The following is a 14986-nucleotide window of genomic DNA, read 5'->3' as shown; positions in this document are numbered from 1 at the left end:
CGTATCTTACCTGTACATACATCTCATCCCCGTATCTCACCTGTACGTACATCACATCCCCGTATCTCACCTGTACATACATCACATCCCCGCATCTCACCTGTACATACATCACATCCCCGTATCTCACCTGTACATACATCACATCCCTGTATCTCACCTGTACATACATCACATCCCCGTATATCACCTGTACATACATCTCATCCCCGTATCTCACCTGTACATACATCTCATCCCCGTATCTCACCTGTACATACATCACATCCCCGCATCTCACCTGTACATACGTCTCATCCCCGTATCTCACCTGTACATACATCACATCCCCGTATCTCACCTGTACATACATCTCATCCCCGTATCTCACCTGTACATACATCTCATCCCCGTATCTCACCTGTACATACGTCTCATCCCCGTATCTCACCTGTACATACATCTCATCCCCGTATCTCACCTGTACTTACATCTCATACCTGTATCTCACCTGTACATAAGTCTCATCCCCGTATGTCACCTGTACATACGTCTCATCCCCGTATCTCACCTGTACATACATCTCATCCCCGTATCTCACCTGTACATACGTCTCATTCCCCGTATCTCACCTGTACATACATCTCATCCCCGTATCTCACCTGTACATACATCTCATCCCTTGTATCTCACCTGTACATACATCTCATCCCCGAATCTCACCTGTACATACATCACATCCCTGTATCTCACCTGTACATACGTCTCATCCCTGTATCTCACCTGTACATACGTCTCATCCCTGTATCTCACCTGTACATACGTATCATCCCCTGTATCTCACCTGTACATACATCTCATCCCCGTATCTCACCTGTACATACATCACATCCCGTATATCACCTGTACATACATCTCATCCCCGTATATCACCTGTACATACATCTCATCCCCGTATCTCACCTGTACATACATCACATCCCCGTATCTCACCTGTACATACATCTCATCCCCGTATCTCACCTGTACATACATCTCATCCCCGTATCTCACCTGTACATACATCTCATCCCCGTATCTCACCTGTACACACATCTCATCCCCGTATCTTACCTGTACATACATCTCATCCCCGTATCTCACCTGTACGTACATCACATCCCCGTATCTCACCTGTACATACATCACATCCCCGCATCTCACCTGTACATACATCACATCCCCGTATCTCACCTGTACATACATCACATCCCTGTATCTCACCTGTACATACATCACATCCCCGTATATCACCTGTACATACATCTCATCCCCGTATCTCACCTGTACATACATCTCATCCCCGTATCTCACCTGTACATACATCACATCCCCGCATCTCACCTGTACATACGTCTCATCCCCGTATCTCACCTGTACATACATCACATCCCCGTATCTCACCTGTACATACATCTGATCCCCGTATCTCACCTGTACATACATCTCATCCCCGTATCTCACCTGTACATACATCTCATCCCCTGTATCTCACCTGTACATACGTCTCATCCCCGTATCTCACCTGTACATACGTCTCATCCCCGTATCTCACCTGTACATACGTCTCATTCCCCGTATCTCACCTGTACATACGTCTCATCCCTGTATCTCACCTGTACATACGTCTCATCCCTGTATCTCACCTGTACATACGTCTCATCCCCTGTATCTCACCTGTACATACATCTCATCCCCGTATCTCACCTGTACATACATCACATCCCCGTATATCACCTGTACATACATCTCATCCCCGTATCTCACCTGTACATACATCACATCCCCGTATATCACCTGTACATACATCTCATCCCCGTATCTCACCTGTACATACATCTCATCCCCGTATCTCACCTGTACACACATCTCATCCCCGTATCTTACCTGTACATACATCTCATCCCCGTATCTCACCTGTACATACATCTCATCCCCGTATCTCACCTGTACGTACATCACATCCCCGTATCTCACCTGTACATACATCACATCCCCGCATCTCACCTGTACATACATCACATCCCCGTATCTCACCTGTACATACATCACATCCCTGTATCTCACCTGTACATACATCACATCCCCGTATATCACCTGTACATACATCTCATCCCCGTATCTCACCTGTACATACATCTCATCCCCGTATCTCACCTGTACATACATCACATCCCCGCATCTCACCTGTACATACGTCTCATCCCCGTATCTCACCTGTACATACATCACATCCCCGTATCTCACCTGTACATACATCTCATCCCCGTATCTCACCTGTACATACATCTCATCCCCGTATCTCACCTGTACATACATCTCATCCCCTGTATCTCACCTGGACATACGTCTCATCCCCGTATCTCACCTGTACATACGTCTCATCCCTGTATCTCACCTGTACATACGTCTCATCCCCTGTATCTCACCTGTACATACATCTCATCCCCGTATCTCACCTGTACATACATCACATCCCCGTATATCACCTGTACATACATCTCATCCCCGTATCTCACCTGTACATACATCACATCCCCGTATATCACCTGTACATACATCTCATCCCCGTATCTCACCTGTACATACGTCTCATCCCCGTATCTCACCTGTACATACATCTCATCCCCGTATCTCACCTGTACATACGTCTCATCCCCGTATCTCACCTGTACAAACATCTCATCCCCGTATCTCACCTGTACATACGTCTCATCCCCTGTATCTCACCTGTACATACATCTCATCCCCGTATCTCACCTGTACATACATCACATCCCCGTATATCACCTGTACATACATCTCATCCCCGTATCTCACCTGTACATACGTCTCATCCCCTGTATCTCACCTGTACATACATCTCATCCCCGTATCTCACCTGTACATACGTCTCATCCCCGTATCTCACCTGTACATACATCTCATCCCCGTATCTCACCTGTACATACATCACATCCCCGTATATCACCTGTACATACATCTCATCCCTGTATCTCACCTGTACATACATCACATCCCCGTATCTCACCTGTACATACATCACATCCCCGTATCTCACCTGTACATACATCACATCCCCGTATATCACCTGTACATACATCTCATCCCCGTATCTCACCTGTACATACATCACATCCCCGTATCTCACCTGTACATACATCACATCCCCGTATATCACCTGTACATACATCTCATCCCCGTATCTCACCTGTACATACATCACATCCCCGTATCTCACCTGTACATACATCACATCCCCGTATATCACCTGTACATACATCTCATCCCCGTATCTCACCTGTACATACATCTCATCCCCGTATCTCACCTGTACATATGTCTCATCCCCGTATGTCACCTGTACATATGTGTTATCCCCATATCTCACCTGCACACCTGTGTGATCACATGACTTTTTCTGTGCACATGTGCAGTGCAGACCCCTCTTGGGTCTCTTACCTGGTGTCTGTGTCCTCTTCTGGATAGTTATCCACTACATTGATGATATCCAGACAAACTAGTCCTATGCACAGGATCCTCTTCTCCCCCATGTCCTCTGCTCCTTACGACAACACCTTGAAGTATGGGACACTGGGACAGAAGAGAGGCAAGGACAGAGGGGAGGCCCGGACAGAAGAGAGCCCAGGACAGAAGAGAGCCCAGGACAGAGGGGAGGCCAGGACAGAGGGGAGGCCAGGACAGAGGGGAGGCCAGGACAGAGGGGAGGCCCGGACAGAAGAGAGCCCAGGACAGAGGGGAGGCCCAGACAGAGGGGAGGCCAGGACAGAGGGGAGGCCCAGACAGAGGGGAGGCCCAGACAGAGGGGAGGCCAGGACAGAGGGGAGGCCAGGACAGAGGGGAGCCCAGGACAGAAGAGAGCCCAGGACAGAAGAGAGCCCAGGACAGAAGAGAGCCCAGGACAGAAGAGAGCCCAGGACAGAGGGGAGGCCCAGACAGAGGGGAGGCCAGGACAGAGGGGAGGCCCGGACAAAAGAGAGGCAAGTACAGAGGAGAAGCCCGGACAGAGGGGAGGCCCGGACAAAAGAGAGGCAAGTACAGAGGAGAAGCCCGGACAGAGGAGACACAATGGCGTGTGACAATCCAGGACAGTCTGCAAGAAAAAAACAAAACTGTGCCCTTTGCTCTGTTGCTTCGTCAGCAGAATGTTTTGCTGCAGGGTCATGGCTGTCCCCAGGCCTCCTGCAGTCTCTGGAGTTTGTCTGGATCCCGGGTTGCTCTGGATTTCTCTTGATCCTGGAGCGTTTTTTCCCCTCTTTCTCTCGGAATCCTGTGGTCTCTCTCTAAAGGGCACTTGACACGCTGCGATATCGCTATTGAGATCGCTAGCAAGCATACCCGCCCCGGTCGGTTGTGCGTCACGGGCAAATCGCTGCCCATGGCGCACAACATCGCTAACACCCGTCACACATACTTACCTTCCCTGCGACGTCGCTGTGGCCGGCGATCTGCGTCCTAAGAGGGCGGTTCGTGCGGCGTCACAGCGACGTCACACGGCAGCCTTACAGTAGAAGCGGAGATGTCCGACCGGAACATGCCGCCCACCTCTTTCCCTCCTCATTGGCGGTGGACGCAGGTAATGAGAGGTTCGTCGCTCCTGCGGTGTCACACATAGCGATTTGTGCTGCCGCAGGAGCGAGGAACAACCAGCGGCATGCACCACCAACGATATTATGAAAAGGAGCGACATGTCAATGATCAACGATGTTTGTCGTTTTTGCGATCGTTGATAGTCGCTCCTAGCTGTCACACGTTGCGATGTCGCTAACGACGCCAGATGTGTGTCACTAACGATGTGACCCCGACGATATATCGGTAGCGATGTCGCAGCGTGTAAAGCACCCTTTACTCTGTGAAGACTTAAGGGCTCGTTACACACGATTTATCTGACAATCTCAGTAGCGATGTGACACGCCCAGATCTTTGTTACGATTTGCTGAGATCGCTCATAGGTCGTTTTGTAGCGGTCACACGTAACGATCTCAAAAACGACGCAACATCATTCAGCGATATATTGTTTGACCAAGGCGGTCGTGTGGATGTTGCTCGTCGTTGGCAGGTGTCAAACGTACCAATGTCTGCTGCGATCGAAACAACAAACAATATTTTGAAAATGAACGACGTGTTAGCGATCAGCAATTTTCAAACAATTTGCGATCGTTCGGAGTCGCACGTAGGTGTCACACGCAACGACGCCGCTAATGATGCCGGATGTGCGTCACGGAAACCGTGACCCCGACGACATATCGTCAGATAAATCATAGCGTGTAACGCCGCCTTTAGTTCTCCGCTTCTGGATCCTCTGGTGATTCTCCCTCTTTCTAGCTTATGGTCTCTTCGATCCCTAGAACCATTTGTCCACCTTGTGTGTATGCCTCTCTCTAAATCCTGTAGTGCCTATAGATTTGGTGGTTTCATACTCTTTACACCCTATGGCCTCTGGTTCTGGATCCTGTGGTATATATCTCTCTTTCTAGGTCCTTTTGTAACTCTAGATCCGGTGATAAGTTCCTCTCTAGATTTTGAGGTCTCGTTGTCTTCTGGATTCTAGAATATCTCTTTCTACAGCCTGTGATGTCCCTCTAGATCCCATAGTTCTCTCTATCACTCAATATTCTGGTTTCTACCTCTACCTGCGTTTTGCCTCTTTTTTAGGATCCTGTGATCTCTCTCACTCTCAAAATCCTGTGGTTTCTCAACTCTCTGGGTCCTGTAGACTCTAGATTTGGAAGTACATTTCTAGATGGTGCAGTCTCCGGATCTGTCTGGCGCTCTCCTGCGGTCTCGGCGTCAGTCTCGCTCTCCTGCGGTCTCGGCGTCAGTCTCGCTCTCCTGCGGTCTCGGCGTCAGTCTCGCTCTCCTGCGGTCTCGGCGTCAGTCTCGCTCTCCTGCGGTCTCGGCGTCAGTCTCGCTCTCCTGCGGTCTCGGCGTCAGTCTCGCTCTCCTGTGGTCTCGGCGTCAGTCTCGCTCTCCTGCGGTCTCGGCGTCAGTCTCGCTCTCCTGCGGTCTCGGCGTCAGTCTCGCTCTCCTGCGGTCTCGGCGTCAGTCTCGCTCTCTCCTGAGGTCACTGGATCTGTCTCGCTCTCCTGCGGTCTCGGGATCTGTCTCGCGCTCTCCTGCGGTCTCGGGATCTGTCTCGCTCTCTCCTGCGGTCTCGGGATCTGTTTCGCTCTCTCCTGCGGTCTCGGGATCTGTCTCGCTCTCTCCTGCGGTCTCTGGATCTGTCTCGCTCTCTCCTGCGGTCTGTGGATCTGTCTGTGGATCTGTCTCGCTCTCTCCTGCGGTCTCTGGATCTGTCTCACTCTCTTCTGCGGTCTCTGGATCTGTCTCGCTCTCTCCTGCGGGCTCTGGATCTGTCTCGCTCTCTCCTGCGGTCTCTGGATCTGTCTCGCTCTCTCCTGTGGTCTCTGGATCTGCCTCGCTCTCTCCTGCGGTCTCTGGATCTGTCTAGCTCTCTCCTGCGGTCTGTGGATCTGTCTCGCTCTCTCCTGCGGTCTATGGCTCTGTCTCGCTCTCTCCTGCAGTCTATGGATCTGTCTCGCTCTCTCCTGCGGTCTCTGGATCTGTCTCGCTCTCTCCTGCGGTCTCTGGATCTGTCTCGCTCTCTCCTGCGGTCTCTGGATCTGTCTCGCTCTCTCCTGCTGTCTCTGGATCTGTCTCGCTCTCTCCTGCTGTCTCTGGATCTGTCTCGCTCTCTCCTGCGGTCTCTGGATCTGTCTCGCTCTATCCTGTGGTCTCTGGATCTGTCTGTGGATCTGTCTCGCTCTCTCCTGCTGTCTCTGGATCTGTCTCGCTCTCTCCTGCGGTCTCTGGATCTGTCTGTGGATCTGTCTCGCTCTCTCCTGCGGTCTCTGGATCTGTCTCGCTCTCTCCTGCGGTCTGTGGATCTGTCTCGCTCTCTCCTGCGGTCTCTGGATCTGTCTCGCTCTCTCCTGCGGTCTCTGGATCTGTCTCGCTCTCTCCTGCGGTCTGTGGATCTGTCTGTGGATCTGTCTCGCTCTCTCCTGCGGTCTCTGGATCTGTCTCGCTCTCTCCTGCGGTCTCTGGATCTGTCTGTGGATCTGTCTCGCTCTCTCCTGCGGTCTCTGGATCTGTCTGTGGATCTGTCTCGCTCTCTCCTGCGGTCTCTGGATCTGTCTGTGGATCTGTCTCGCTCTCTCCTGCGGTCTGTGGATCTGTCTCGCTCTCTCCTGCGGTCTCTGGATCTGTCTGTGGATCTGTCTCGCTCTCTCCTGCGGTCTGTGGATCTGTCTGTGGATCTGTCTCGCTCTCTCCTGCGGTCTGTGGATCTGTCTCGCTCTCTCCTGCGGTCTGTGGATCTGTCTGTGGATCTATCTCGCTCTCTCCTGCGGTCTCTGGATCTGTCTCGCTCTCTCCTGCGGTCTGTGGATCTGTCTGGCTCTCTCCTGCGGTCTGTGGATCTGTCTCGCTCTCTCCTGCGGTCTGAGGATCTGTCTCGCTCTCTCCTGTGGTCTGTGGATCTGTCTCGCTCTCTCCTGCGGTCTGTGGATCTGTCTCACTCTCTCCTGCGGTCTGTGGATCTGTCTGTGGATCTATCTCGCTCTCTCCTGCGGGTCTGTGGATCTGTCTCGCTCTCTCCTGCGGTCTGTGGATCTGTCTCGCTCTCTCCTGCGGTCTGTGGATCTGTCTCGCTCTCTCCTGCGGTCTGTGGATCTGTCTCGCTCTCTCCTGCGGTCTGTGGATCTGTCTCGCTCTCTCCTGCGGTCTCTGGATCTGTCTCGCTCTCTCCTGCGGTCTGTGGATCTGTCTCGCTCTCTCCTGCGGTCTGTGGATCTGTCTCGCTCTCTCCTGCGGTCTGTGGATCTGTCTCGCTCTCTCCTGCGGTCTGTGGATCTGTCTGTGGATCTGTCTCGCTCTCTCCTGCGGTCTCTGGATCTGTCTCGCTCTCTCCTGCGGTCTGTGGATCTGTCTCGCTCTCTCCTGCGGTCTGTGGATCTGTCTCGCTCTCTCCTGCGGTCTGTGGATCTGTCTCGCTCTCTCCTGCGGTCTGTGGATCTGTCTGTGGATCTGTCTCGCTCTCTCCTGCGGTCTCTGGATCTGTCTTGCTCTCTCCTGCGGTCTGTGGATCTGTCTCGCTCTCTCCTACGGTCTGTGGATCTGTCTCGATCTCTCCTGCGGTCTGTGGATCTGTCTGTGGATCTGTCTCGCTCTCTCCTGCGGTCTGTGGATCTGTCTCGCTCTCTCCTGCGGTCTCTGGATCTGTCTCGCTCTCTCCTGCGGTCTGTGGATCTGTCTCGCTCTCTCCTGCGGTCTGTGGATCTGTCTCGCTCTCTCCTGCGGTCTGTGGATCTGTCTCGCTCTCTCCTGCGGTCTGTGGATCTGTCTGTGGATCTGTCTCGCTCTCTCCTGCGGTCTCTGGATCTGTCTCGCTCTCTCCTGCGGTCTGTGGATCTGTCTCGCTCTCTCCTGCGGTCTCTGGATCTGTCTCGCTCTCTCCTGCGGTCTCTAGATCTGTCTCGCTCTCTCCTGCGGTCTGTGGATCTGTCTCGCTCTCTCCTGCGGTCTGTGGATCTGTCTCGCTCTCTCCTGCGGTCTCTGGATCTGTCTCGCTCTCTCCTGCGGTCTCTGGATCTGTCTCGCTCTCTCCTGCGGTCTCTGGATATGTCTCGCTCTCTCCTGCGGTCTGTGGATCTGTCTCGCTCTCTCCTGCGGTCTGTGGATCTGTCTCGCTCTCTCCTGCGGTCTGTGGATCTGTCTCGCTCTCTCCTGCGGTCTGTGGATCTGTCTGTGGATCTGTCTCACTCTCTCCTGCGGTCTGTGGATCTGTCTGTGGATCTATCTCGCTCTCTCCTGCGGGTCTGTGGATCTGTCTCGCTCTCTCCTGCGGTCTGTGGATCTGTCTCGCTCTCTCCTGCGGTCTGTGGATCTGTCTCGCTCTCTCCTGCGGTCTGTGGATCTGTCTCGCTCTCTCCTGCGGTCTCTGGATCTGTCTCGCTCTCTCCTGCGGTCTGTGGATCTGTCTCGCTCTCTCCTGCGGTCTGTGGATCTGTCTGTGGATCTGTCTCGCTCTCTCCTGCGGTCTCTGGATCTGTCTCGCTCTCTCCTGCGGTCTGTGGATCTGTCTCGCTCTCTCCTGTGGTCTGTGGATCTGTCTCGCTCTCTCCTGCGGTCTGTGGATCTGTCTCGCTCTCTCCTGCGGTCTGTGGATCTGTCTGCTCTCTCCTGTGGTCTGTGGATCTGTCTGTGGATCTGTCTCGCTCTCTCCTGCAGTCTCTGGATCTGTCTTGCTCTCTCCTGCGGTCTGTGGATCTGTCTCGCTCTCTCCTGCGGTCTCTGGATCTGTCTCGATCTCTCCTGCGGTCTGTGGATCTGTCTGTGGATCTGTCTCGCTCTCTCCTGCGGTCTGTGGATCTGTCTCGCTCTCTCCTGCGGTCTGTGGATCTGTCTCGCTCTCTCCTGCGGTCTGTGGATCTGTCTCGCTCTCTCCTGCGGTCTGTGGATCTGTCTCGCTCTCTCCTGCGGTCTGTGGATCTGTCTCGCTCTCTCCTGCGGTCTGTGGATCTGTCTGTGGATCTGTCTCGCTCTCTCCTGCGGTCTGTGGATCTGTCTCGCTCTCTCCTGCGGTCTGTGGATCTGTCTCGCTCTCTCCTGCGGTCTGTGGATCTGTCTGTGGATCTGTCTTGCTCTCTCCTGCGGTCTGTGGATCTGTGTCGCTCTCTCCTGCGGTCTCTGGATCTGTCTCGCTCTCTCCTGCGGTCTGTGGATCTGTCTCGCTCTCTCCTGCGGTCTGTGGATCTGTCTCGCTCTCTCCTGCGGTCTGTGGATCTGTCTCGCTCTCTCCTGCGGTCTGTGGATCTGTCTCGCTCTCTCCTGCGGTCTGTGGATCTGTCTCGCTCTCTCCTGCGGTCTCTGGATCTGTCTCGCTCTCTCCTGCGGTCTCTGGATCTGTCTCGCTCTCTCCTGCGGTCTCTGGATCTGTCTCGCTCTCTCCTGCGGTCTGTGGATCTGTCTCGCTCTCTCCTGCGGTCTGTGGATCTCTCTCGCTCTCTCCTGCGGTCTCTGGATCTGTCTCGCTCTCTCCTGCGGTCTGTGGATCTGTCTCGCTCTCTCCTGCGGTCTCTGGATCTGTTTCGCTCTCTCCTGCGGTCTCTGGATCTGTCTCGCTCTCTCCTGCGGTCTCTGGATCTGTCTCGCTCTCTCCTGCGGTCTCTGGATCTGTCTCGCTCTATCCTGCGGTCTCTGGATCTGTCTCGCTCTATCCTGCGGTCTCTGGATCTGTCTCGCTCTCTCCTGCGGTCTCTGGATCTGTCTCGCTCTCTCCTGCGGTCTCTGGATCTGTCTCGCTCTCTCCTGCGGTCTCTGGATCTGTCTCGCTCTCTCCTGCGGTCTCTGGATATGTCTCGCTCTCTCCTGCGGTCTCTGGATATGTCTCGCTCTCTCCTGCGGTCTCTGGATCTGTCTCGCTCTCTCCTGCGGTCTCTGGATCTGTCTCGCTCTCTCCTGCGGTCTCTGGATCTGTCTCGCTCTCTCCTGCGGTCTGTGGATCTGTCTCGCTCTCTCCTGCGGTCTGTGGATCTGTCTCGCTCTCTCCTGCGGTCTCTGGATCTGTCTCGCTCTCTCCTGCGGTCTCTGGATCTGTCTCGCTCTCTCCTGCGGTCTCTGGATCTGTCTCGCTCTCTCCTGCGGTCTGTGGATCTGTCTCGCTCTCTCCTGCGGTCTCTGGATCTGTCTCGCTCTCTCCTGCGGTCTCTGGATCTGTCTCGCTCTCTCCTGCGGTCTCTGGATCTGTCTCGCTCTCTCCTGCGGTATGTGGATCTGTCTCGCTCTCTCCTGCGGTCTGTGGATCTGTCTCGCTCTCTCCTGCGGTCTCTGGATCTGTCTCGCTCTCTCCTGCGGTCTCTGGATCTGTCTCGCTCTCTCCTGCGGTCTCTGGATCTGTCTCGCTCTCTCCTGCGGTCTCTGGATCTGTCTCGCTCTCTCCTGCGGTCTCTGGATCTGTCTCGCTCTCTCCTGCGGTCTCTGGATCTGTCTCGCTCTCTCCTGCGGTCTCTGGATCTGTCTCGCTCTCTCCTGCGGTCTCTGGATCTGTCTCGCTCTCTCCTGCGGTCTCTGGATCTGTCTCGCTCTCTCCTGCGGTCTCTGGATATGTCTCGCTCTCTCCTGCGGTCTCTGGATCTGTCTCGCTCTCTCCTGCGGTCTCTGGATATGTCTCGCTCTCTCCTGCGGTCTCTGGATCTGTCTCGCTCTCTCCTGCGGTCTCTGGATATGTCTCGCTCTCTCCTGCGGTCTGTGGATCTGTCTCGCTCTCTCCTGCGGTCTGTGGATCTGTCTCGCTCTCTCCTGCGGTCTGTGGATCTGTCTCGCTCTCTCCTGCGGTCTGTGGATCTGTCTCGCTCTCTCCTGCGGTCTGTGGATCTGTCTCGCTCTCTCCTGCGGTCTGTGGATCTGTCTCGCTCTCTCCTGCGGTCTGTGGATCTGTCTCGCTCTCTCCTGCGGTCTCTGGATCTGTCTCGCTCTCTCCTGCGGTCTCTGGATCTGTCTCGCTCTCTCCTGCGGTCTGTGGATCTGTCTCGCTCTCTCCTGCGGTCTCTGGATCTGTCTCGCTTTCTCCTGCGGTCTCTGGATCTGTCTCGCTCTCTCCTGCGGTCTGTGGATCTGTCTCGCTCTCTCCTGCGGTCTCTGGATCTGTCTCGCTCTCTCCTGCGGTCTGTGGATCTGTCTCGCTCTCTCCTGCGGTCTGTGGATCTGTCTCGCTCTCTCCTGCGGTCTGTGGATCTGTCTCGCGCTCTCCTGCGGTCTGTGGATCTGTCTCGCTCTCTCCTGCGGTCTGTGGATCTGTCTCGCTCTCTCCTGCGGTCTGTGGATCTGTCTGTGGATCTGTCTGTGGATCTGTCTGTGGATCTGTCTCGCTCTCTCCTGCGGTCTGTGGATCTGTCTCGCTCTCTCCTGCGGTCTGTGGATCTGTCTCGCTCTCTCCTGCGGTCTGTGGATCTGTCTCGCTCTCTCCTGCGGTCTGTGGATCTGTCTCGCTCTCTCCTGCGGTCTGTGGATCTGTCTCGCTCTCTCCTGCGATCTGTGGATCTGTCTCGCTCTCTCCTGCGGTCTGTGGATCTGTCTCGCTCTCTCCTGCGGTCTGTGGATCTGTCTCGCTCTCTCCTGCGGTCTCTGGATCTGTCTCGCTCTCTCCTGCGATCTGTGGATCTGTCTCGCTCTCTCCTGCGGTCTGTGGATCTGTCTCGCTCTCTCCTGCGGTCTGTGGATCTGTCTGTGGATCTGTCTCGCTCTCTCCTGCGGTCTGTGGATCTGTCTCGCTCTCTCCTGCGGTCTCTGGATCTGTCTCGCTCTCTCCTGCGGTCTGTGGATCTGTCTCGCTCTCTCCTGCGGTCTGTGGATCTGTCTCGCTCTCTCCTGCGGTCTGTGGATCTGTCTCGCGCTCTCCTGCGGTCTGTGGATCTGTCTCGCTCTCTCCTGCGGTCTGTGGATCTGTCTCGCTCTCTCCTGCGGTCTGTGGATCTGTCTGTGGATCTGTCTGTGGATCTGTCTGTGGATCTGTCTCGCTCTCTCCTGCGGTCTGTGGATCTGTCTCGCTCTCTCCTGCGGTCTGTGGATCTGTCTCGCTCTCTCCTGCGGTCTGTGGATCTGTCTCGCTCTCTCCTGCGGTCTGTGGATCTGTCTCGCTCTCTCCTGCGGTCTGAGGATCTGTCTCGCTCTCTCCTGCGATCTGTGGATCTGTCTCGCTCTCTCCTGCGGTCTGTGGATCTGTCTCGCTCTCTCCTGCGGTCTGTGGATCTGTCTCGCTCTCTCCTGCGGTCTCTGGATCTGTCTCGCTCTCTCCTGCGATCTGTGGATCTGTCTCGCTCTCTCCTGCGGTCTGTGGATCTGTCTGTGGATCTGTCTGTGGATCTGTCTGTGGATCTGTCTCGCTCTCTCCTGCGGTCTGTGGATCTGTCTCGCTCTCTCCTGCGATCTGTGGATCTGTCTCGCTCTCTCCTGCGGTCTGTGGATCTGTCTCGCTCTCTCCTGCGGTCTGTGGATCTGTCTCGCTCTCTCCTGCGGTCTGTGGATCTGTCTGTGGATCTGTCTCGCTCTCTCCTGCGGTCTGTGGATCTGTCTCGCTCTCTCCTGCGGTCTCTGGATCTGTCTCGCTCTCTCCTGCGGTCTGTGGATCTGTCTCGCTCTCTCCTGCGGTCTGTGGATCTGTCTCGCTCTCTCCTGCGGTCTGTGGATCTGTCTCGCGCTCTCCTGCGGTCTGTGGATCTGTCTCGCTCTCTCCTGCGGTCTGTGGATCTGTCTCGCTCTCTCCTGCGGTCTGTGGATCTGTCTGTGGATCTGTCTGTGGATCTGTCTGTGGATCTGTCTCGCTCTCTCCTGCGGTCTGTGGATCTGTCTCGCTCTCTCCTGCGGTCTGTGGATCTGTCTCGCTCTCTCCTGCGGTCTGTGGATCTGTCTCGCTCTCTCCTGCGGTCTGTGGATCTGTCTCGCTCTCTCCTGCGGTCTGTGGATCTGTCTCGCTCTCTCCTGCGGTCTGTGGATCTGTCTCGCTCTCTCCTGCGATCTGTGGATCTGTCTCGCTCTCTCCTGCGATCTGTGGATCTGTCTCGCTCTCTCCTGCGGTCTGTGGATCTGTCTCGCTCTCTCCTGCGGTCTGTGGATCTGTCTGTGGATCTGTCTCGCTCTTCTATGGTCTCCACGTGGTTCCTCGTTATCTCCTGTCACTTTCTCTCTGTCTCTTACCTTTTTAGCTTTTGTCTCTTCACTTCCTGTTTCTGTCACATGACCATCACTATGACAACCGTCCCGCCCCCTGCATCGAGGTCTGACTGAAAGGGACACATAGAGCAGTTCTGTGAGGAGAGAACGAGGAGACAATGGTCACCACAGAAAGAGCTGAGGGGAAGATCTCCCCTGCTGAATCTCTGTCCTGGTATATAGCTCTGCTTGCTGAAGTGTAATGTCTGCTCCTCTCTCCTCCTGCTGAATCTCTGTCCTGGTATATAGCTCTGCTTGCTGAAGTGTAATGTCTGCTCCTCTCTCCTCCTGCTGAATCTCTGTCCTGGTATATATCTCTGCTTGCTGAAGTGTAATGTCTGCTCCTCTCTCCTCCTGCTGAATCTCTGTCCTGGTATATAGCTCTGCTTGCTGAAGTGTAATGTCTGCTCCTCTCTCCTCCTGCTGAATCTCTGTCCTGGTATATAGCTCTGCTTGCTGAAGTGTAATGTCTGCTCCTCTCTCCTCCTGCTGAATCTCTGTCCTGGTATATAGCTCTGCTTGCTGAAGTGTAATGTCTGCTCTCCTCTCCTCCTGCTGAATCTCTGTCCTGGTATATAGCTCTGCTTGCTGAAGTGTAATGTCTGCTCCCCTCTCCTCCTGCTGAATCTCTGTCCTGGTATATAGCTCTGCTTGCTGAAGTGTAATGTCTGCTCCTCTCTCCTCCTGCTGAATCTCTGTCCTGGTATATAGCTCTGCTTGCTGAAGTGTAATGTCTGCTCCTCTCTCCTCCTGCTGAATCTCTGTCCTGGTATATAGCTCTGCTTGCTGAAGTGTAATGTCTGCTCCTCTCTCCTCCTGCTGAATCTCTGTCCTGGTATATAGCTCTGCTTGCTGAAGTGTAATGTCTGCTCCTCTCTCCTCCTGCTGAATCTCTGTCCTGGTATATAGCTCTGCTTGCTGAAGTGTAATGTCTGCTCCCCTCTCCTCCTGCTGAATCTCTGTCCTGGTATATAGCTCTGCTTGCTGAAGTGTATTGTCTGCTCCCCTCTCCTCCTGCTGAATCTCTGTCCTGGTATATAGCTCTGCTTGCTGAAGTGTAATGTCTGCTCCTCTCTCCTCCTGCTGAATCTCTGTCCTGGTATATAGCTCTCCTTGCTGAAGTGTAATGTCTGCTCCCCTCTCCTCCTGCTGAATCTCTGTCCTGGTATATAGCTCTGCTTGCTGAAGTGTATTGTCTGCTCCCCTCTCCTCCTGCTGAATCTCTGTCCTGGTATAT

The 14986-nt window shown here is 54.4% G+C and overlaps 1 protein-coding gene across 3 annotated transcripts in view; it reads right to left on the bottom strand.

Annotated features, from left to right (window-relative positions):
- KHK (ketohexokinase) overlaps window positions 1–13806 on the bottom strand; it is a 47251-nt gene extending 33445 nt beyond the window's left edge. For all 3 annotated transcript variants that reach the window (XM_075332417.1, XM_075332419.1, XM_075332418.1), the window contains exons 1-2: window positions 13735–13806; window positions 3481–4132 (exon numbers count right to left, since the gene is read on the bottom strand). In XM_075332417.1, the coding sequence (XP_075188532.1) occupies window positions 3481–3572 (92 nt within the window). In that variant the 5' untranslated portion in view covers window positions 3573–4132; window positions 13735–13806. The remainder of the gene's footprint in view (window positions 1–3480; window positions 4133–13734) is intronic.
- Window positions 13807–14986: the final 1180 nt, after the last annotated feature.

Source organism: Anomaloglossus baeobatrachus, unplaced genomic scaffold, assembly GCF_048569485.1.
Source record: "Anomaloglossus baeobatrachus isolate aAnoBae1 unplaced genomic scaffold, aAnoBae1.hap1 Scaffold_3234, whole genome shotgun sequence".
In the NCBI taxonomy this organism is placed as follows: Eukaryota; Metazoa; Chordata; class Amphibia; order Anura; family Aromobatidae; genus Anomaloglossus; species Anomaloglossus baeobatrachus.
The sequence above is the reverse complement of the archived record's forward strand: the minus strand, read 5'-3'. Positions and strand labels throughout refer to the sequence as shown.